General features: G+C 39.1%; 1 protein-coding gene across 1 annotated transcript in view; it reads right to left on the bottom strand.

The window, feature by feature from the left end:
- SVEP1 (sushi, von Willebrand factor type A, EGF and pentraxin domain containing 1) overlaps nucleotides 1-22571 on the bottom strand; it is a 232835-nt gene that overhangs the window by 60366 nt on the left and 149898 nt on the right. The window contains exons 28-36 of the mRNA XM_033237844.1: nucleotides 17461-17585; nucleotides 16329-16452; nucleotides 15425-15595; nucleotides 13587-13760; nucleotides 13040-13159; nucleotides 11404-11580; nucleotides 11056-11140; nucleotides 10281-10472; nucleotides 8755-8922 (exon numbers count right to left, since the gene is read on the bottom strand). Of these exons, the coding sequence (XP_033093735.1) occupies nucleotides 8755-8922; nucleotides 10281-10472; nucleotides 11056-11140; nucleotides 11404-11580; nucleotides 13040-13159; nucleotides 13587-13760; nucleotides 15425-15595; nucleotides 16329-16452; nucleotides 17461-17585 (1336 nt within the window). The remainder of the gene's footprint in view (nucleotides 1-8754; nucleotides 8923-10280; nucleotides 10473-11055; nucleotides 11141-11403; nucleotides 11581-13039; nucleotides 13160-13586; nucleotides 13761-15424; nucleotides 15596-16328; nucleotides 16453-17460; nucleotides 17586-22571) is intronic.

The following is a 22571-nucleotide window of genomic DNA, read 5'->3' as shown; positions in this document are numbered from 1 at the left end:
CATTGTGGACCACATTGTTCTGTGCATTGTAGGATATGTAGCATTTTTCCTGGATTCTAACTATCAGATGCTAGTAGCATCTTCCCCCCAAGTTGTGACAACCCAAAATATCTCCAGACATTGTCAAATATCCTTGGAGGGCAATATTGTCCTTGACTGAGGATCTCTAAATTAGACTCATAATGGAATTCTCAAAAGCAACATTAGAATCATAAGGCAATGGAATAATAGCTTCAAAATACTTATGGAAAACATTGTCAGTGTAGATTTGTACACTCAGCTAAAGAACAATTCAAGAGCAAGGGCAAAATACTATTAGTTTCTGACAAAGACTGTATAATTCATGACTCTTGCTGGAAAAGATGCAAAGAGCATTTTCAGTAAGTAGAAACATTAAACCCAAATGGAAGGAGTATGATGCAAAAAGAAACAGTGGTGAAAAAAATTAATAGACATGTAAATGAATATAAATCAGCAGTGAATGCATTTAAAAAGTGATTTGGGCCCCCTCTGCCAAGATGACTGAACAGAACAGCTCCAGCCTCCAGCTCCCAGTGTGAGCAACACAAAAGATGGGTGATTTCTGCATTTTCAACTGAGGTACCGAGTTCATCTCACTGGGGTGTGTCAGAAAGTTGAGGCTGGTCCACAGGTGCAGCCTGACCAGCGAGAGCTGAAGCAGGGCAAGGCATTGCCTCACCTGGGAAGTGCAAGGGGGAAGGGAATTCCTTTTACTAGCCAAGGGAAATTGAGACAAACAACACCTGGAAAATCAGGTAACTCCCACCCTAATACTGCACTTTACCAAGGGTCTTAGCAAATGGCACACCAGGAGATTATATCCCACACCTGGCCCAGAGGGTCCCATGCCCATGGAGCCTCCCTCATTGCTAGTACAGCAGCCGGAGATCTAACTGCAAGGTGGCAGCGAGGCTAGGGGAGGAGTGCCTGCCATTGCTGAGGCTTAAGTAGATAAAGCCTCTGGGAAGCTCGAATTGGGTGGAGCCCACCGCAGCTCAAGGGAGGCCTGCCTGCCTCTGTAGACTCCACCTTTGGGGACAGGGCATAGCTAAACAAAAAGCAGCAGAAACCTCTGCAGATGTAAAAGTCCCTGTCTGATAGCTTTGAAGAGAGCAGTGGTTCTCCCAGCATGGAGGTTGAGATCTGAGAACGGACAGACTGCCTGTGGGTCTCTGACCCCTGAGTAGCCCAACTTGGAGACATCCCCCACTAGGTGCAGACCAACACATCACACCTCACACGGCTGGGTACACCCTGAGACAAAGCTTCCAGAGCAAGAATCAGACAGCAAAACTCGCTGTTCAGCAATATTCTATCTTCTGCAGCCTCTGCTGCTGATACCCAGGCAAACAGGGTCTGGAGTAGGCCTCAAGCGAACTCCAACAGACCTGCAGCTGAGGGTCCAGACTGTTAGAAGGAAAACTAACAAACAGAAAGGATACCCACACCAAAACCCCACCAGTACGTCACCATCATCAAAGATCAAAGGCAGATAAAACCACAAAGATGGGGAAAAAGCAGTGCAGAAAAGCTGGAAATTCAAAAAATCAGAGCATATCTCCCCCTCCAAAGGAACGCAGCTCATCACCAGCAACGGAACAAAGCTGGATGGAGAATGACTTTGATGAGTTGAGAGAAGGCTTCAGTCAATCAAACTTCTCAGAGCTAAAGGAGGAACTATGTAACCAGCGCAAAGAAACTAAAAACCTTGAAAAAAGAATGGATGAATGGATAACTAGAATACTCAATTCAGAGAAGACCTTAAAAGAACAGACAGAGATGAAAACCATGACACAAGAAATACGTGACAAATGCACAAGCTTCAGTAACTGACTCGATCAACAGGAAGAAAGATTATCAGTGATTGAAGATCAAATGAATGAAATGAAGTGAGAAGAGAAATGTAGAGAAAAAAGAGCAAAAAGAAATGAACAAAGCCTCCAAGAAATATGGGATTATGTGAAAAGACCAAATCTATGTCTGATTGGTGTGCCTGAAAGTGATGGGGAAAATGGAACCAAGTTGGAAAACACTCTTCAGGATATCATCCAGGAGAACTTCCCCAACTGAATTTGAAAGTAAGGCAGGCCAACATTCAAATTCAGGAAATACAGAGAACGCCACAAAGATACTCCTCGAGAAGAGCAACTCCAAGACACATAATTGTCAGATTCACCAAAGTTGAAATGAAGGAAAAAATGTTAAGGGCAGCCAGAGAGAAAGGCCGGGTTACTCACAAAGGGAAGCCCGTCAGACTAACATCAGATGTCTCAGCAGAAACTCTACAAGCCAGAAGAGAGTGGGGGCCAATATTCAACATTCTTAAAGAAAATAATTTTAAACCCAGAATTTCATATCCAGCCAAACTAATCTTCATCAGTGAAGGAGAAATAAAATCCTTTACAGACAAGCAAATGCTGAGAGATTTTGTCACCACCAGGCCTGCCCTACAAGAGATCCTGAAGAAAGCACTAAATATGGAAAGGAACAACCAGTACCAGCCATTGCAAAAACATGCCAAAGTGTAAAAACCATTAATACGAGTAAGAAACTGCATCAACTAATGAGCAAAATAACCAGCTAATATCATAATGACAGGATCAAGTTCACACATAACAATGTATTAACCTTAAATGTAAAAGGACTAAAGGGTCCAATTAAAAGACACAGACTGACAAATTGGATAAAGAGTCAAGACCCCTCAGTTTGCTGTATTCAGGAGACCCATCTCACATGCAGAGACACACATAGGCTCAAAATAAAGGGATGGAGGAAGATCTACCAAGCAAATGGAAAACAAAAAAAGGCAGGGGTTACAATCCTAGTCTCTGATAAAACAGACTTTAAACCATCAAAGATCAAAAGAGACAAAGAAGGACATTACATAATGGTAAAGGGATCAATTCAATAAGAAGAGCTAACTATCCTAAATATATATGCACCCAAAATAGGAGCACCCAGATTTATAAAGCAAGTCCTTAGAGACTTACAAAGAGACTTAGACTCCCATACAATAATAACAGGAGACTTTAATAGCCCACTGTCAACATTAGACAGATCAACGAGACAGAAAGTTAACAAGGATATCCAGGAATTGAACTCAACTCTGCACCAACCAGACCTAATAGACATCTACAGAATTCTCCAACCCAAATCAACAGAATATACATTCTACTCAGCACCACATCGCACTTATTCCAAAATTGACCACATAATTGGAAGTGAAGCACTCCTCAGCAAATGTACAAGAACAGAAATTACAACGGTCTCTCAGACCACAGTGCAATCAAACTAGAATTCAGGACTAAGAAACTCAATCAAAACCGCTCAAGTACATGGAAACTGAACAACCTGCTCCTGAATGACTACTGGGTACATAAGGAAATGAAGGCAGAAATAAAGATGTTCTTTGAAATCAGTGAGAACAAAGATACAACATACAAGAATCTCTGGGACACATTTAAAGCAGTGTGTAGAAGGAAATTTACAGCACTAAATGCCCACAAGAGAAAGCAGGAAAGATCTAAAATTGACACCCTAACATCACAATTAAAAGAACTGGAGAAGCAAGATAAAACACACTCAAAAGCTAGCAGAAGGCAAGAAATAACTAAGATCAGAGTAGAACTGAAGGAGATAGAGACACAGAAAACCCTCCAAAAAAATCAATGAATCCAGGAGTTGGTTTTTTGAAAAGATCACCAAAATTGATATTCTGCTAGCAAGACTAGTAAAGAAGAAAAGAGAGAAGAGTCAAATAGACGCAATAAAAAATGATACCATCAGAGAATACCATAAACACCTCTACGCAAATAAACTAGAAAACCTAGAAGAAATGGATAAATTCCTGGACACTTACACTCTCCCAAGACTAAACCAGGAAGAAGTTGAATCCCTGAATAGACCAATAGCAGGCTCTGAAATTGAGGCATTAATTAATAGCCTACCAACCAAAAAAAGTCCAGGACCAGATGGATTCACAGCCGAATTCTACCAGAGGTACAAGGAGGGGTTGGTACCATTCCTTCTGAAACTATTCCAATCAATAGAAAAAGAGGGTATCCTCCCTAACTCATTTTATGAGGTCAACATCATCCTGATACCAAAGTCTGCCAGAGATACAACAAAAAAAGAGAATTTTAGACCAACATCCCTTATGAACATCGATGCACAAGTCCTCAATAAAATACTGGCAAACCAAATCCAGCAGTACATCAAAAAGTTTATCCACCATGATCAAGTGGGCTTCATCCCTGGGATGCAAAGCTGGTTCAACATATGCAAATCAATAAACATAATCCAGCATATAAACAGAACCAAAGACAAAAATCACATGATTATCTCAATAGATGCAGGAAAGGCCTTTGACAGAATTCTACAGCCCTTTAGCTAAAAACTCTCAATAAATTCGGTATTGATGGAACATATCTCAAAATAATAAGAGCTATTTATGACAAACCCAGAGGCAATATACTGAATGGGCAAAAACTGGAAGCATTCCCTTTGAAAATTGGCACGAGACAGGGATACCTTCTCTCACCACTCCTATTCAACATAGTTTTGGAAGTTCTGGCTAGGGCAATCAGGCAGGAGAAAGAAATAAAGGGTATTCAGTTAGGAAAAGAAGAAGTCAAATTGTCCGTTTGCAGATGACATGATTGTATATTTAGAATACACCATCGTCTCAGCCCCAAATCTCCTTAAGCTGATAAGCAACTTCAGCAAAGTCTCAGGATACAAAATCAATGTGCAAAAATCACAAGCATTCCTATACACCAGTAACAGACAGAGAGCAAAATCATGAGTGAACTCCTATTCACAATTGCTTCAAAGAGAATAAAATACCTAGGAATCCAACTTACAAGGGATGTGAAGGACCTCTTCAAGGAGAACTACAAACCACTGCTCAATGAAATAAAAGAGGACACAAACAAATGGAAGAATATTCCATGCTCATGGATAGGAAGAATCAATATTGTGAAAATGGCCATACTGCCCAAGGTAATTTATAGATTCAATGCCATCCCCATCAAGCTACCAATGAGTTTCTTCACAGAATTAGACAAAACTACTTTAAAGTTCATATGGAACCAAAAAAAGAGCCCACATTGCCAAGACAATCCTAATCCAAAAGAACAAAGCTGGAGGCATCACTCTGCCTGACTTCAAACTATACTACAAGGCTACAGTAACCAAAACAGCATGGTACTGGTACCAAAACAGAGATATAGACCAATGGAACAGAACAGAGCCCTCAGAAATAATACCACACATCTACAACCATCTGATTGTTGACAAACCTGACAAAAACAAGGAGTGGCTAAACGATCCCCTATTTAATAAATGGTGCTGGAAAACTGGGAGCCATATGTAGAAAGCTGAAACTGGATCCCTTCCTTACACCTTATACAAAAATTAATTCAAGATGGATTAAAGACTTAAATGTTAGACCTAAAACCATAAAAACCCTAGAAGAAAACTTAGGCAGTACCGTTTGGGACATAGGCATGGGCAAGGACTTCATGTCTAAAACAACAAAAGCAATGGCAACAAAAGTCAAAATTAACAAATGGGTTCTAATTAAACTAAAGAGCTTCTGCACAGCAAAAGAAACTACCATCAGAGTGAACAGGCAACCTACAGAATTGGAGAAAATTTTTTCAATCTACCCATCTGACAAAGGGCTAATATCCAGAATCTACAAAGAACTTAAATTTACAAGAAAAAATCAAACAACCCCAAAAAGTCAGCGAAGGATAGGAACAGACACTTCTCAAAAGAAGACATTTATGCAGCCAACAGACACATGAAAAAATGCTCATCATCACTGGCCATCAGAGAAATGCAAATCAAAACCACAATGAGATACCATCTCACAGCAGTTGGAATGGCTATCATTAAAAAATTAGGAAACAACAGGTGTTGGAGAGGATGTGGAGAAATAGGAACACTTTTACTTTGTTGGTGGGACTGTAAACTAGTTCAACCATTGTGGAAGACAGTGTGGTGATTCCTCAAGGATCTAGAACTAGAAATACCATTTGACCCAGCCATCTCATTACTGGGTATATGCCGAAAGGGTTATAAATCATGCTGCTCTAAAGACACATGCACACATATGTTTATTGTGGCACTATTCACAATAGCAAAGACTTGGAATCAACCCAAATGTCCATCAGTGACAGACTGGATTAAGAAAATGTGGCACATATACACCATGGAATATTATGCAGCCATAAAAAAGGATGAAGGCATGTCCTTTGTAGGGACATAGATGAAGCTGGAAACCACCATTCTCAGCAAACTATCGCAAGGACAGAAAACCAAACACTGCATGTTCTCACTCATAGGTCGAAACTGAACAATGAGAATACTTGGACACAGGATGGGGAACATCACACACTGGGGCCTGTTGTGGGGTGGGGGTAGGAGGGGAGCGATACATTAGGAGATATTCCTAACGTAAATGATGAGTTAATGGGTGCAGCACACCAACATGTCACATGTATATATATGTAACAAATCTGCATTTTGTGCACATGTACCCTGGAACTTAAAGTATATATAAAAAAAAAAAAAAGAGAGAGAGAGAGAATGTGACCCATCACCTTCATGTGTTAGCTATAAAGTGGGAATAATATTTCTTCTGCCACACTCCATTTTTGTAAAAGGACTCACATGAGATGATTCACATAGAATTCCTCTAAACAAAAAATCCTATTCAAATGAAAAGATTTTTAAAATCATTTTCATAATTGTCTTAATTGATTCTTTAAATACATCACTTTTAGATAAACAACATTAGCTAGACATGACTCTTCTTACTATATCTTCTAAGTGAACAATTTGTGCAGATGTGTATGATTTGTGAAGGCAAGAGGAAAAAGTATTAATCTGTATATGTAGCATCATCTTTAATATTCAAAAATACATGCAAAGACAAAAATCTAGGAAAAATGAAGTAAAATATTACCAATATTTGTCTTTGGGTAATAAAATCATGGGTGACTTTTAAGTATAGATTTTGGATTTTCTAGTTTTATATGGTGATCATGCATTACTTTTTAAATCAGAAAAAGCTCCAGCAGTAGTCAATATCAAGATATTGTTTGGAACATGTGTATTTGCTAAGATTTCACAAAATTTTAAATGACTAATTTTAAATAGTCCTATGCAGTTCATTAGAGGCAGCTCTTATGTGAGTAAGTCCACCGGGGTAGATGGGATCATCTAAAGCCATTTCTGCACTGACATTTTGATATTAAAGATTCCTTGTTCACTTAAAGATGTTAAGATTTGGGCTTCAGTTATTCATGCAAGTCTTTAACTCTTACTATCTTTTCGCAAGAAAATATCATTGCCACCTGTTGGCAGTCACGTATTAGTGGAATGGTTTTCTATTCCCGTGAAGTAAAATCCAACTTCCATGAAAATACAGAAACTGCACCAATCATCATAATAATGGCTAAGTTTGTTGGGTTCATTGATTTTTTTCTGGTTAGGCCATATATTATATCATTTTATTTCTCACAATATCTGTAAGTATGAACTCATTTTATGTAGGAGCACAATCAAGGCAGAGAGGTCACACTATTTCCCCAAGGCCCCACAGTTAGTGAACAACAGAGTTGAGATACAAATCCAGATAATGGCAACTTCTCTGCTGTGGCAGCTTGTGAAAAACAACTGTAGTAAATCTGGAGAGTGAAAGCCCTATTGATCAAAGTATTTATTGAGGATGCATAGGGAAAAAAACAATGATTGCAATGAAATGCAACTCACACGACCTGAGACTTAGTCACCCCTCCATACTGTATTGGCTCCATTGAGACCCTAAATTGATCATCCCAAAGGGAGCCTTTCCCTTCTCAGTCCCTCACAGGGTTTTTGTGAAGATCAAATGAGACAATGAGTCTGAAAGCCCTTCGTAATTTGTTTCCTGGTTTCCAAAGATTATCTCTGAATTAAATATGATCATTAGAAATGTAAAAACCTGAACTTTATTATCTTCTTTCCTCCCTGTAGATATGTCATCTTTATATTATGACTTAAGTCTTGCCTTTGGTTTGGCAGAATATAAATACACAAAAGCCCACTTAAATGTACTTTTTGCATCTTTAATAGTACAATATAAGGCTAGGCGTGGTGGCTCATGTCTGTAATTCCAGCACTTTGGGAGGCTGAGGTGAGTGGATCACCTGAGGTCAGGAGTTCAAGACCAGCCTGGGCAACACGGTGAAACCCCGTCTCTACTAAAAATACAAAAAGTAGCCAGGTGTGGTGGTGGGCACCTGTAGTCCCAGCTATTTGGGAGGCTGAGGCATGAGAATCGCTTGCGCCTGGGAAATGGAGACTGCAGTGAGCCAAGCTTGTATCAGTGCACTCCAGCCTGGACAAGGTAATAGAGCAAGACTCTGTCTCCAAAAAAAAAAAAAAAAAAAAAAAAAAAAAAAGTTAAATTAAAAAAATTATAATATAAAGATATCTTTTCACTGCATTGCCCAATGTCCATTATTGAGGGTCTAATTTGATATACTACTCAAATTCCAGGAAAACATTATTTCCACAGGAGAATATACTCTGTCTCTACAAGTAGGAAATAAAAACATAAGGCTCTCTTTGTCTTTGGCTGCCAGGAAATTAAATTTCGTGTCCAATGGAGCCCATCTCTGCAGTCGGGAGCATCCACTTCCCTGACTCTCAATGATCCTTTCCTTCATTGGCTCTACTCACCCTTCTTTGCAAGTGTAAGTGACAGTGTTCCTGAAAGTGAAGTTACTCCCCGTAATGACAGCATCTTTGATGGCAGGCGGCTCTCCACAGAAGACGAGGTGACAGGCAGGTGGCGCTCTGTCCCAGATGCCAGAAGCCATGCATTCAATAATGGAAGGGCCCTGTAAGCTACAGGAAAGAATGCTGTTACTCTTTCATTGGCTATGGATTTGCTGCTATAGAGATAAAACAGGAAGAACTCAGAATAAGGGCATTTGAGGAATTTGAGTACACAAAAATAGCATTTCTTCATATTAGATTGCTTTATATGAAAGCAAGAGAAATCTAAACAAGTTATATACCATTTGAAACAATGAATGGGTGAAAACAATGTAACAACAATAATCACTTGGTGCATAGTAAAATATTGAATCTGCTTATGGGCAGTTGTGTAAGGCACTCCAGAGCTGTGAAGAGCAGACTACTTGGATGAGAAGGGGTTCATTAGACTGGTTAGAATCCAGCAGGAAGAAAGCCACTCACCTAAGTAGCCAGGAAATCAGGGCAACTAAGGTCAAAGGGAACTGTCCAGGCCATGAGCCTGGGCATTTGAACCATGCTGCCCCTGACTCTGACCTCTGGTCTTCCTTTGACTGAAACCTCACATCCCTCTGCCATGGCTTATCTGCCTTTCTTTTCAACCTGATTCTGATAGCATGCTTTAATTCACTCCACTTTCTGTTCAGTCGATCTGTTCCACTTCAGATCCTGTTGATCATGTTTCTGATCACAGCCTTTCCCCATTGTCCCTTCTGTTTAAACACACACACACACACACACACACACAATCTCCTACAGTATTAAGAACCTAGCCCCTTATCTTGACATGCTTTTTCATAACATTCCATGCAATGTTGAGTATAAGCTTGGTAAGCTGTTTATAAAGAAATCCATCACAAAAGCATTTATTTGGTATTTTGTTTATGTTTCACAAAAAATTTTTGCTTTCATGTTTGAAGTCTGAATGCTTATAGCAATCGAACTAGGACTCCCAGAGTCATAGTTAGATTGAATATTTCCTTGGGCATTTACCATTAGCTAGGTAGGCCTCAGGCAGCATACAGATTTGAGAACATCCTCATATTTATAAATCTGTTTTTAGAGTCAGCCAGTCACATATAAATGAAACCTATTGAGTAAAGAATATAGGCACGGTGGCTCACACCTGTAATCACTTTGGGAGGCTGAGGCAGGTGGATTGCTTGAGCTCAAGAGTTCGAGACTAGTCTGGGCAACATGGTGAAACCCCCATCTCTACAAAATACAAAAATTAGCTGAGTATAGTGATGCACATCTGTAGTCTGTGCACTCAGGAGGCTGAAGTGGGAGGATCACTTGAGCCTGGGAGGTGGAGATTGCAGTGAGCTGAGATTGTGCCACTGCACTCTAGCCTGAGTGACACAGTGAGACCATGTCTCAAAAAAATTAAAATAGGGAGCGAGTAACACAGTATTGTAGAAAGCTTGGTTGGTGTCTACAAACGTTACCTGTATCCTGTATCGCATGAATATGATGCAGTAGAAAGGTAGGTAAGCCCACTCAAAACATATTTTCCATTATTTATGTTTTCTGGACTAGAACACTTCACTGGTTCACACACAGGAGAGGAATGACTCCAAGAACCGTTAGCAAGACAGGATGATTCTTTATCACCAGCCAGAGTATATCCTTTATTACACCTAAAGAAGATAGAGGAAAATTACAGGATATAATTTGCTTTATTTTGCATACTTTTATCTGTGCCAAAAACCTCTAAAAATATTAAGAATTTATACATATTGGAAAAGTTGATTTTTTTCCTACTGAAATAATGCTTTTAAATTAATTTTTTTTTCAAGATTGAATACTGTATATCTTCCCCACAGGGAAGTAGGATAGATTTAAGAATTTGGCTTGCCTTCAGTTTGCATCATGGGTTAGTAACTACAAACAGGGAATCCTTGCCTTGAGAGTGGTGTGGTCTAGTCTGTTTCTGAGACATCAAGAGTATTCATTAGCTAGGAGCATCCACTCTCAGAGTGCCTCAGGGGGGTGCTGGAGGTAATGATAGGTTATTGGTCAGGTTATTTAAGGATTCTAGATGTAACTACCATTAAATTTTTGGATTAAGATTTGTTCACACTACATATCATTCAATTAATTACATATTAATTCAAAAATGTCCTCTGGAATTATTTTCCCACCCCTTTTCTTTCAGTGTTATATCACTACCAGCATGCCATCAACATCTTCTATAATGTAGTTTTAATCTTAGACACTTACCTATATGTCACTTTGCTGCCAAAGGTAAATGATAACTCCTCAATGCAACCATTTTCCGGAATAGCCGGTTTACCACAGGAAACAGCTTAATGAAGGAAAAACAAATATGTGACTTTTTGAGACTGTGCAAAAATCTCTGAAATCTCAAGGGGCAGTTCAAGATATTTTTTTGTTTCTTTGTTTTCTTTTCTTTTTTTTTTTTTTGGAGTGTGTGTGGGATCATGTTTAAACATGAGCCTAATACTTCAGTTCAAATACAAAGAACACTGATATAACACTTTATATGTCTACACCTTACCTTTCTATGATTGCCAAACATAATAAATATGGTAACATTACTAAACATACCTTTACAATATGGTATTAGATGATTCCATTCTCCAGACTCCAAACATGTAATTTTGGTTACTCCCATCAACTGGTATCCTTCCTGACACGAAAATGTGACTTCGGCACCTACTGTATAAATGTCACCTGAGGAGTGACCATTTTCTGGATTTCCTGGAGCCTTACATTTTATAGGTTCTAGAAACAAACAGTTTTGGTGGAATAATAAGTGGCTTTCACACAACCATGCAAAGTCTCACAGCAAAATAATTCCACTATAGTTAAGAGACCTGTTAAAATCACAAGAGAAAACCTCGTGAAGGGAAATGCATGAGGGCCCAGAGACACACTGACATTAGACCAGAACATACATTTAATAAGCATTGAAACAATAATAATTTGAAACAGCAATGCCTAACAACAATATACATAATTTTTCTGGCCCCAAAGGTAGACTCTCATTGGGAAAGTAGCGGTGGTGCTAGGGCGTGGCTTAGAAGGGCGTTAACCTCTTTCATCTGTTCCCTCTTCATACCGTTTTTCAGAGCAATTGACTTAGTGTCAGGTTGATGGAAAGGCGGAATAAAGCAGATTTAGGGAAGTTTCCAGCCTCCCTTCCGAAATAGTGTGGGCTCTGGGCTCTCCCTATCTACAGATTCAGGGTTGGTCACCACTGCTATAATAGGAAGGAGAAAAGGCTAAAGCAAGGTTTGGGCCAGCGTTGAGCAAGAAAAGTGAATATAATACTTGATTTCTCAAAAGGGGAGGATATATTGCATCAATCTTTTCAAAGGACATTTGGGCTATATAAGTCAAGGAGTTTAAATAAATTCTTAAAGTAAATGCAATTATGAGCTGATTTTGAGGAAAACAGCCAGAGGTAGGCACAAAGATGTATGTCCAAAGATGCTTATTAAACTGTTTTCCATAGTGAATATCACCTAATATTAACATACAGAGAAAAGTTACTTATGGAAAATCCATAAAGCGAATTATAAAAACAGGAATTAAAATCCTGCTGTCAAACTATTTTGTGACATCAAAAAATGTGCCAAATATAATATTACATGAAATAACTAAAATAAAGAACTGTTTATATGGTGTGTTTACATAGACATCTTATTGTTTTCTGGGAGTTACTCCTCACAGCAAATGAAGAAATACAACAATGGGTTGAGAGATGATCTAGTATCATCAACGCTATTTCAAAATATCGTCATGCAAGATGTCTTGGGGAGGCAAGATATCTATTTTTTTTTCAATGATACAATTTTGTGTGACCAAGGCAGAGGAAAGATATTGATAGTGAAGACGTGATAAAGCATCTTCCTTGCTCTGATTGAGGCAGAGAGGTCACTGATTATATTTCTATATCCACTCTATTATTGTACTATGTAGACATTTCAACATTCTAGCAGCATAGTTAGCTATCAGTTTTGTTTCTCAGAAATTGGGAATTTGGGGGAGGCACACTGCTACTTTAAAGCACTTTTAGTTGTTAGTGATGTGTCTTTTATAAGATCTTTATCTTGTCTGCCTACCTGTATGCCCTTCGAAGTTGAAACTATTATCTTACTTAGAAATAACATACACTTAAAACATGTGCTTGAATAAAAGACTGGAATGAGGAACTTCTAGTTCTACATATATTAGTTACCTGCACAGTTTTTCCCATCTCCTGTGTACGGTGGAATACATGAACATATGTAGGATCCATCTATATTCAGGCAAGAAGCATGCTCACTACAATCTGATCCAACTGCACACTCATCGACATCTAAAATGAAGACAACTTACAAATATTAAAGCTGATTCCTTTTCCTTATGTATCGAACATCTGTTTTTACTTTTAAATCATTACATATCACGTAATGCACAACACTTCATATATTTGTATAGAATTTAAATATAACAGTCATAATCACATTGCAGATATATAATAAAAGCTATTATTTCCCTAGTTTATAGGTGGGCAAGTATAAGACAGGGATATATAAATATAGTTTTAATATGGAGCCTGATAAAAATTTAAAACATTTCTGGCACCTCTACATACAGCTGCTTTGTCACCATGGCTTGGCCACAGCTTACTGGGATGAGATAAAATTAACAAAGCAATGACTCAAGAACCTTAGGAATTTGGGATGATTGTCATCTACAGAGCTAGAATAATCTCGTATAGTAGTTGCCAACATTTATCTCACCAAGGCAGGATGGTGAAACGCCGTTCCAGCTCCCATTATCTGTACAGAACATCCTTGAATCACCCAATAGATAGTAGCCATTGTTGCACTGGTAGGTTACTGTGCTGCCAGCATAAAAGTCATCGGCTGAATGGAAGCCATTCTCCAAAGGAGGTGGCACCCCACAGCTAATGCCTGTAAGGTGACCAGGAAGAAGACAACGACAGTAAAAGCAAAATACTCAAATAACACTTTATATTAAACTAGCAGTTCAGTTAAGCATGACATTTTTACTGCATGCAAACATCAGACTGAGTGTGTCCTAGGGATAGCAGCAGCCTGAACCCTCAGCATCTAGCACACTGCCTGGCTCATAGTAGGCATGTAATTCATTTATTCAGAAAACATTTACCGTAGACGCTGATAAAGTCTGGATATTTGTCCCTGCCAAAATCTTATGTTGAAATGTGGTCCCCAGTGTTGGAATCGGGGTCTTGTGGGAGGTGTTTGGGTCACAGGGGCAGATCCCTCATGGCTTGGTGCTGTCCTTGCAATAGTGAGTGAGTTCTCACCAGATCTGGTTAAGTGTGTGGCAACTCTTCCTCCACTGTCTCTCTTGCTCCTGCTCCTGTCATGTGATGTGCCTACTCTTGATGCCTTCTGCCATGAGTAAAAGCTCCTTGAGGCCTCTCCAGAAGCTGAGCAGATGCCAGTACCATGCTTCCTGTACAGCCAGCAGGACTGTGAGCCAATTAAATCTCCTTTCTTTATATATTACCTAGTCTTAGGTGTTTCTTTATAGCAATGCAAAATGGCCTAACACATAGACGCTGTTCTAGGTGCTGTAGTTACAGCAGTAAGCCAAACAAAATCCCTGCCTTATGGAGCTTTTTATCTAGTGGGGTAGATAGGCAAAACAAACAAGCAAACAAACAAAACAGGTAAATATATCAGGTGATAACAGGTGCTTATCTAAAATAGCAGTCTAGCCTCCACCCAACCCTCATTTTTGTATTACTTTTTTTAAGACAGGGTCTAGCTCTGTCACCTATACTGGAGTGCGGTGGTGCAATCTTGATTCACTGCAGCCTCTGCCTCCTGGGCTCTGTGATCCTCCCATTTCAGCCTACTGAGTAGCTAGAATTATCAGCACACATCACAATGCCTGGCTAATTTTTGTATCTTTTGTGGAGATAGGGTTTCATCATGTCCCCAGGCTGGTCTTGAACTCCTGGGCTCAAGCGATCCACCCGCCTTGGCCTCCCAAAGTGCTGGGATTACAGGTGTGAGCCACCACGCCTGGCCACACTGGCCTCTTTTGTCTTTCTTCACAGCTCTTACTTCTAGCCCTTACCTTTATTATTTACTATAAATACATTTTATATTTACTTATTTATTTTCCTGTCTCTCCTATTAGAATCTAAACTACATAATAGGGGCTTCTTTCCCCCAACTGCTGCATCTCGAGGACCTAGATCAGTGCCTAGCAAATAGGTACTTTAAAAGTTGCTGAATAAATGAATGAATGAGTGCACTCGACTGAAGATGTCTCTCCCTGTTTTCCCCTCCAGCAATGACCCATCTATCTCTGGGCCTCCACCTATAGGGTGTGTCTTTCCATCACTTTCAGTTCCTTGCATCACCTTGGATGCATCCACAAATGGTCCTTTTGGGTTCTAATCACCCATCTCCTTCATGATGCCCAGCACAGTTCATTAAACAAAGACAAAGTTCAATGAATATTTGGTATATTTGCTACTGTGAAGTATTCACCCTTTGTCTAGCATTCCTGAAAAGAGTTCTTATGTTTTCAATATTTTTCAAAAGTCACTGAAATGGCCTCAAGAAAGGCAGCTCACGTTCACAGTGAGGAAGTGGTTGCGTCCACTGTCCTTGATTCAGACAGTACTGCACAGGGTTCCCGACCAGCTGGAAGCCTGGATCACAGAACAGACTGATTTTGGAACCTGGCTTTAAATCTTCTGATGCAGTTCTCAGATGAGGCACTGACCCTCCTAAGCGTGGGCAATCTGAGGGCAAAGAACACAGGTGCAGAGCTTGTCAGCAACATAGTGGCAGCATCACTAAGTCAATGATTTCAAACTATATTCCGTATCAGCATTTGAGAGCCACCTTACTGATGTGAAAACAAGTTAACATATAACCAGATCACTGGCAAGCAAAATTACTTTAAAAAAACATTTGAATCAACAACTCTCCCTCTTTTAAAATATTTTAGGAATGTTAATGAAATGTTCTTGTAAGTTATCAAAAGCCATAAATTCTAGGACAGTCTAAGAAACTCATTTAAATACATTTAATTTCATGATACAGTTTTGATATTTCAGTTTTAGTGTGTGGATTGCAACATCCATTGCTTTTTCTCCCTGTGCTACCTGTTCCTAGATACCTTTTACAAATTATGGAACCAAAAGAGTACCCCATCTCAAACAGGTGCATAGTATGTTGGTGGGCATTGAAAAAAATAACCTCATCTCTTCTCTAATCTTATTTTTCTGATTTTATTTTACTTTCATCCAAATTTCCTCCCTAATTATATCTTGTTATGCAGAATATATTTTAGCATTAAAGAAAATAAATCCTTTGGATGAAAATAGGGTAAGTATGAATTACTGGTTACAAAAAGTAGATTGACAGGCACATACAATTTGACTGATAGAGAATTCTGAATTGTCTCCTTTTGCTAGACAGTCCCAGGGTGGTCAAGAGATAGTGGAGTCTAGGGAAGAAGGAAATTCTCACCAGAACAAAATATGCTCTTTGAATCGATCTTCACTTTCCCCATAATTCCCGACAAGAAATCGGGCCATGCTAACACATTTCCTCTACTGAGTTCCTCTGGGCAGGAGGTAGCCAGTGACTTCACCTGAAAGTTTAATAACACTTTAGATAAGCCTTACTTGAACCATTAAGGTTGAGTTATTATATGTTATTTTAGTCCTATCGAAAACATTCACAGATTTTTTAGAGGTGGGGGTGGAGGGAAGCAGGTGTGATTTCAGGGGCAGCAGGAAATTCTCTTCCATTTCCCTTCCCCCCAGCTCTATCATTCCCTCTCCCAGCTACTTCTCCCACTAGACTCATGGTTGCCTGAAATTTTGAAATCCTACACCTAGAATTCCCTATGTAAAGCTATGTGGTTTGTTAAGGGGTTGTAGAGGCTCTCCCCTTCTTCATTCTATATCTTTGACCTCTGACATAGAATTGAGGAAGCTGAGGCTTAGAGAAGTTCAGCCTCTGTAGTAATAAGAGCGAACATTTATTAAGCCTTTACTATGGATCAAATAATACCACAAATGTATATGTAGTATGTTGTTCAATCTTGTCAAAACTCTGCTATGTAGTTCTATTTATCTATCTTTTATAGATAAGAGAACTGAAACTTAGTGATATGGAATAACATGTTCAAAATCATCACAGTGAGTTTGGTGTAAGACTGGGATTTGAACCCCAGCTGTTTGACTTTAGGCTGGTTTTAGCCACTAGATCATATGTTGCTCTCTATGGATGATCTTGTGCCAACCTTAAAGTTCTGCATCTTTAGTTGGAGAGATTTGAAGCATTATTCTTTATGACTTTCTCCTGCTCTCTTTGGTGATATTCTTAAATTTTACTGGAAAACATCATTTTGCAAAATCTAAAATAATTCCAATAAAATTTAAGAATATCACCAAGAAACTAAAAAGGGTGTTCACTGAAAATTACTGTAACTTCTGCCTAACTTCCTCTATAACCACAGCATCAAATGATACTGTTGATAAATTCTGATAACCAAGAGCTTACAATAAGTTATGTCATCATTAGGCTGTTCACATTTTTACTAGGTTTGTACCTTTGCATCTCATTACTGTCATACACTGAAAATGGAATTGACCTGCTGTGGAGACAGGACATAGTCCCAGAGGTTGAGCTGGCTTATGGAGCCCACAAAAGACTCAGCTGGGCTGAATCCCTCTCCTTTTTTGTCTTGCTCTTGCCCCAGAACTAATGCACCACCACCTAGAGAGAGAGAAGGAGAAAGAAAAGGAGGAAAACTGACCTGATGGTCTGTTATTCCTAAATCTAAATTTAATGAAAGCATGGCTGATACAAATAAATGAGAGAAAATTACTGAAAAGCAAAAATTCTATAAATTTACTGCAGGTTTTATCAATAACAACAAATTCAATGTTTTATATAGCAACTTAAAAATAGACAGGATTTAGAATGTTGATTTATAAACCTGTAATTACAAAACTATATTCAATACATATATATGCATATAATATTTTATGTTGACAAATTGTTATTTTGCTTACTTTCTTGTAGAAAATCACCCTCCATGGAAGTGACTGCTCTTTATTTTTCTTATTCCTTAAGCTACAAAGATATAATTTCTATCACCAAATCCAGGGAACTCTCTAAAGTTGCCAGGGGTCTCCTAATTGCCAAATTCAATAGAAATTTCAGTATTCATCTCTGTGACTTCTCTGTATCATCTGTTTTGGCTAAGCATTTCATCCTATTCAACTTGCCTTTCTGGGTGCGCCGGACACTCTGTGTCTGCACTGCCAGACCTACCCTCCACCCTTCTCCACTCAGCTTTGTGTCCCAAAGGTTGTCCCGTGAGCTGCATCACCTGGCTTCCTTGTCTCCTGGCTTCTCTGTTTCTGGCCAATGAAGAGCCAGCATGAGATAAGAAAATGAGATGAGAGAGAAGTTGAATCTCCTGTATCCTCTCCTGCCAGGCAACCAACTAGGAGTGGCTTTTCCTTCTATTTCTGAAGAGATTAGGGGATTCTCTCCAGCACTACAGGTTCCTAAGTTCTGGCAACAATGCCTAACCCTTGTCACTTCAGGCCCATCCACTTACAACCATCTGTTGTTGCTAGTCATATGTGTTTTACTGTCGTATTTTGGTCTTCTTAACCACGCTCACACCTTTGAAAACAGTCCTTCATTAAACTCACTTTAGTGAGGCTACCTGTTTCCTGCCAGGAGTCTGACTTGATTACACTACACTTGATTTCTATCAGAGCATCCTCTCCTGGTTTTCTTTGAACCTTTCTGCTCATTCTCAGTCTCCCTTCTCTGCCTGCCTCACAGAAGTGATCCCAAGATTCTACCCCATGACTTTCTTCCTTCAATTACTCTTTTTTTTTTTCATTTCAGTAGTTTTTGGGGAACAGGTGGTTTTGGGTTACACAGATCACTTCTTTAGTGGTGATTTCTGAGATTCGGATGCACCCATCACCTGAGCTGTGTAAACTGTACCCAATGTGTAGTCTTTTATCCCTCACCCACTTCTTACCCTTCCCTCAAGTCCCCAAAGTCAACTACTGTTTCAATTTGATCTCACTTGTTGATCTATGTCCATTGATCCCTCCTTCATGATTTCCCAATCTACATGTTTTTAAATTGTATTAAGAATTTTAAAGTTAATACATGCACAGAAGAAAATTTTTAAATTATAAATAACTCTTCTTACCTAGAAATAATTATTTAATAGTTTTTTGTATTTCTTTCCAGGTTTTTATTTTAATTTTGTTCTAGTATATGTGTATGTATGTGTGAGGTATTTTAAAACACATAACTCAGTATCATACTATACAGAATGTTTGAATATTGTTCAAGGTGTTGTTGAGACCATCTTGAACATTTTCTCATTTCATGAGTTTTAGTAGCTATGCTATTTTTTTTTTTTTTTTTTTTGAGACAGAGTCTTACTCCCTCACCCAGGCTAGAGTGCAGTGGTGCGATCTCAGCTCAACACAACCTCTACCTCCCAGATTCAGGTGATTCTCATGGCTCAGCCTCCCAGATAGCTGGGATTACAGGTATGCACCACCATATCCGGCTAATTTTTGTATTTTTAGCAGAGATGAGATTTCACCCACCCTCACCACCCATGTTGATCAGGCTGGTCTCCAACTCCTGGTCTCAAGTGATCCAGCCACCTCAGTCTCCCAAAGTACTGGGATTACAGATATGAGCTACCACACCTGGCCTAGCTATGCTATTTTAACACATGAATGGACAACAAAACATAATTTGCTTAATTAATTAATTAAACTGCCCTTTATTACTGGATGTTGGCCTTGTTTCTAAGTTTAATACTAAAATAACACTGAGATAAACATGTTTATTTATACATACTTATATATATGTTCAAATTATTGATGATTTCCATAGATTTATTTCTAGTAAACTGATGGTTGCAGACAAAGAATTTCTCTGAGGCTTTTGATGCAAGTTTCTAAATTGCTTCCCAGAAAAATTGTATCAACTTACATACTTGCCGGCGCTCTATACACAGGTGCTGAATCCTAGCCAATTTTATGGTGTCACTAAAAACAACTTTGCCAATTTGATATAAAGCAGTATCAGACCTATATCTTTAGGTGTATGTATTTTTGTGACTAGAAATTCAACATAGACCTCAAACTCAATATGTCTAAAACCATATACATAATCTTTTCCCCCATCACCAACTCCTTTTCTTAGAATTCTTACCTTAGCCAACAGACTCTTCAATAAACTTGGTCAAACTGAAGCCAGTCATTCACTGCTATGCACTGAACTGTGTCCCCGCCAAATTCATATGTTGAAGCCCTAACTCCCACCATGGTGGTATTTAGAGAGGGAGCCTTTCGGAGGTGATTGGATTTAGATGAGTTCATGAGGGTAGGGCCCACATGATGGGACTAGGGCCTGTATAAGAAGAGACACCAGAAAGTTTGCTCTGTCTCTCCCTGCCATATGAGGATACAGTGAGAAGGCGGCTGTCTACAAGCCAGGAAGGCGGCTCTCACCAGGAACGAACCATACTGGTACCCTGATCTCAGACTTCTAGCCTGCAGGATTACAAGAACATTAATTTCATTTATTTTTATATTTTTGAGGCAGAGTTTCACTCTTGTTGCCCAGGCTGGAGTGCAGTGGCACGATCTCACTTCACTGCAACCTCTGCCTCCTGGGTTCATGCAATTTTCTTGCCTCAGCCTCCCAAGTAGCTGGGGGCCCGCCACCATGCCTGGCTAATTTTTTTATTTTTTTACTTTTAGTAGAGATGGGGTTTCACCATGTTGGCCAAGCTGGTCTCAAACTCCTGACCTCAGGTGATCCACTTGTCTTGGACTCCCAAAGTGCTGGGATTACAGGTGTGAGCCACTGCACCTGGCCAATTTCAGTTATTTAAGCCACTTTGTGTATGGTTTTTTTTTTTATGGTAACCTGAGCGGACTAAGACAGCCATGAAGGGTGTCAATTGGAACTCTGCAATATTTATGGATTCTCAATCATCCTGGCCATCCTTATGCCTCTGGTCATAAGAGGTGGTTACTGTAAGAGTTTCTTGGTTTTATTTTACTGTTCCTTCAATCTACCTTTTACTCTTCCATCATTGTTGATATTTTAAAGATAAAAATGTTTTTTTAACCAGAAAAGAAATATACATTCATTATGAAAATATCATAAAGAAGAAAATAAAAATCACCTGTAATTGCACTACTTATAGAAGACATAGTTGAAAACAAGAACACACTAAATTAAACCAACACAAAAAAACCACTGTCCTACCTCACCTGATAATGCCATTTCCTTTTGAAATACCTTTAATGTCTCTTAATTCAACTGAAGGAGAAAGTGTGCATTTCTTGAGGGACATAAACAGGCTCATTACAGCCCAACACTATGTTATGTTTTAGCTTCTTTCTCTATCATGTCTTCCTTTTCTTCTCCTCTATATACACTGTGCTACTGCTTTGGGGATCAGTCAACCATTCCTCCTCACACAAAACCCATTCATGGCTCCATGCCCTCTGCACACAGAGCTCCTTCTGTCTGAGCTGCCTTTCCCCGTTCTTCTGACTCATCCTTCAAGACACAGGCTGGTAAATTCAGCAGATGTTTATGAAGCTACCAATAATGTGCTGTCTACAACACCGGGCACTGGACTTACACTGATGAAAAAGGATTTCTTCTTCTAAGAGATAATTCTAAGGGAAAATTCATACATAAATACTTTCCAATATAGTGTGGTTAATGCAGCAGTGGAGGCATGCAGAGTGAGAGAAGAACTGAAAGATAAAGCTCAGTGAGAATGGGCTGGGCTCAGGGAAATCTTTCAGACATGGATCTTGAGGATTTAATCTCATGCAGAAGGAAGATATGCAGAGTTTCTAGGCAAAGGAGTGGGTAGATTGCAAGAAAGAATTCTATAGCATGATGTGTATGGTAGATACTAAGGGTGTCCATCCACATCCCCAGAGGTTCCCTCTACCATTGTGAGTGCTACAGTTTCTAATGGTCCCACACTTACTCCATGTGTGGACATGTATCAATAGGCTAATCTAAGTGGAAAAGGCAGAAGGGGATATGAAGAGGGCACAGCCATAAATTAAAAGAGTTAGGCTCTAGGAATGCAGTTTGAGAGACTCATTTTAACTCTTTTGGAATTCTCTGTTTCTTCATTTCTAAAATAGTAGCATCACTACTCTATTAAATTCACATGATCATTGTGACAAAAACATTGAGTAAATTTTGTAAAAATATTTGGGTAATTAGGCATAAATGGTATTACAAGGAAGTTTTGGTTTTGGCACTGGCTTCCTGTTCAAGTATATTTTACAAAGAGGCAAAGGATGATAGACCACGTTTTAAATTTAACTAGAGTTATTTTATCAAAATCATCTTATTAGATATTGCCCTAGTATTATAAAATAATTACATGATTTTCAAAAGCAACCTCTATATTAATCTCCCAATACTCTCATCTTACAACAACCTGTCTAAAGTTTCTAATTTGTCTCTGTTTCTCTTTCCTTCCCCTCCAAATTAATCTCCCCAATCCATTTCTTTATAAATCACCCTTGCTCCCTAAATTCATTAAGTGTCCTGAGCCTCCTTCTCTGCCTTCTCCTCATAGCAAAATGCATGTGTCCTTGACTCTACAGCTCTGTCCTTTGGGTCTTCCATTTCTGGAACCTCAACACTCAGATGGTGCCT

The sequence above is a fragment of the Trachypithecus francoisi genome, unplaced genomic scaffold, assembly GCF_009764315.1.
Source record: "Trachypithecus francoisi isolate TF-2019V2 unplaced genomic scaffold, Tfra_2.0 Lachesis_group16, whole genome shotgun sequence".
Classification (NCBI taxonomy): domain Eukaryota; kingdom Metazoa; phylum Chordata; class Mammalia; order Primates; family Cercopithecidae; genus Trachypithecus; species Trachypithecus francoisi.
The sequence above is the reverse complement of the archived record's forward strand: the minus strand, read 5'-3'. Positions and strand labels throughout refer to the sequence as shown.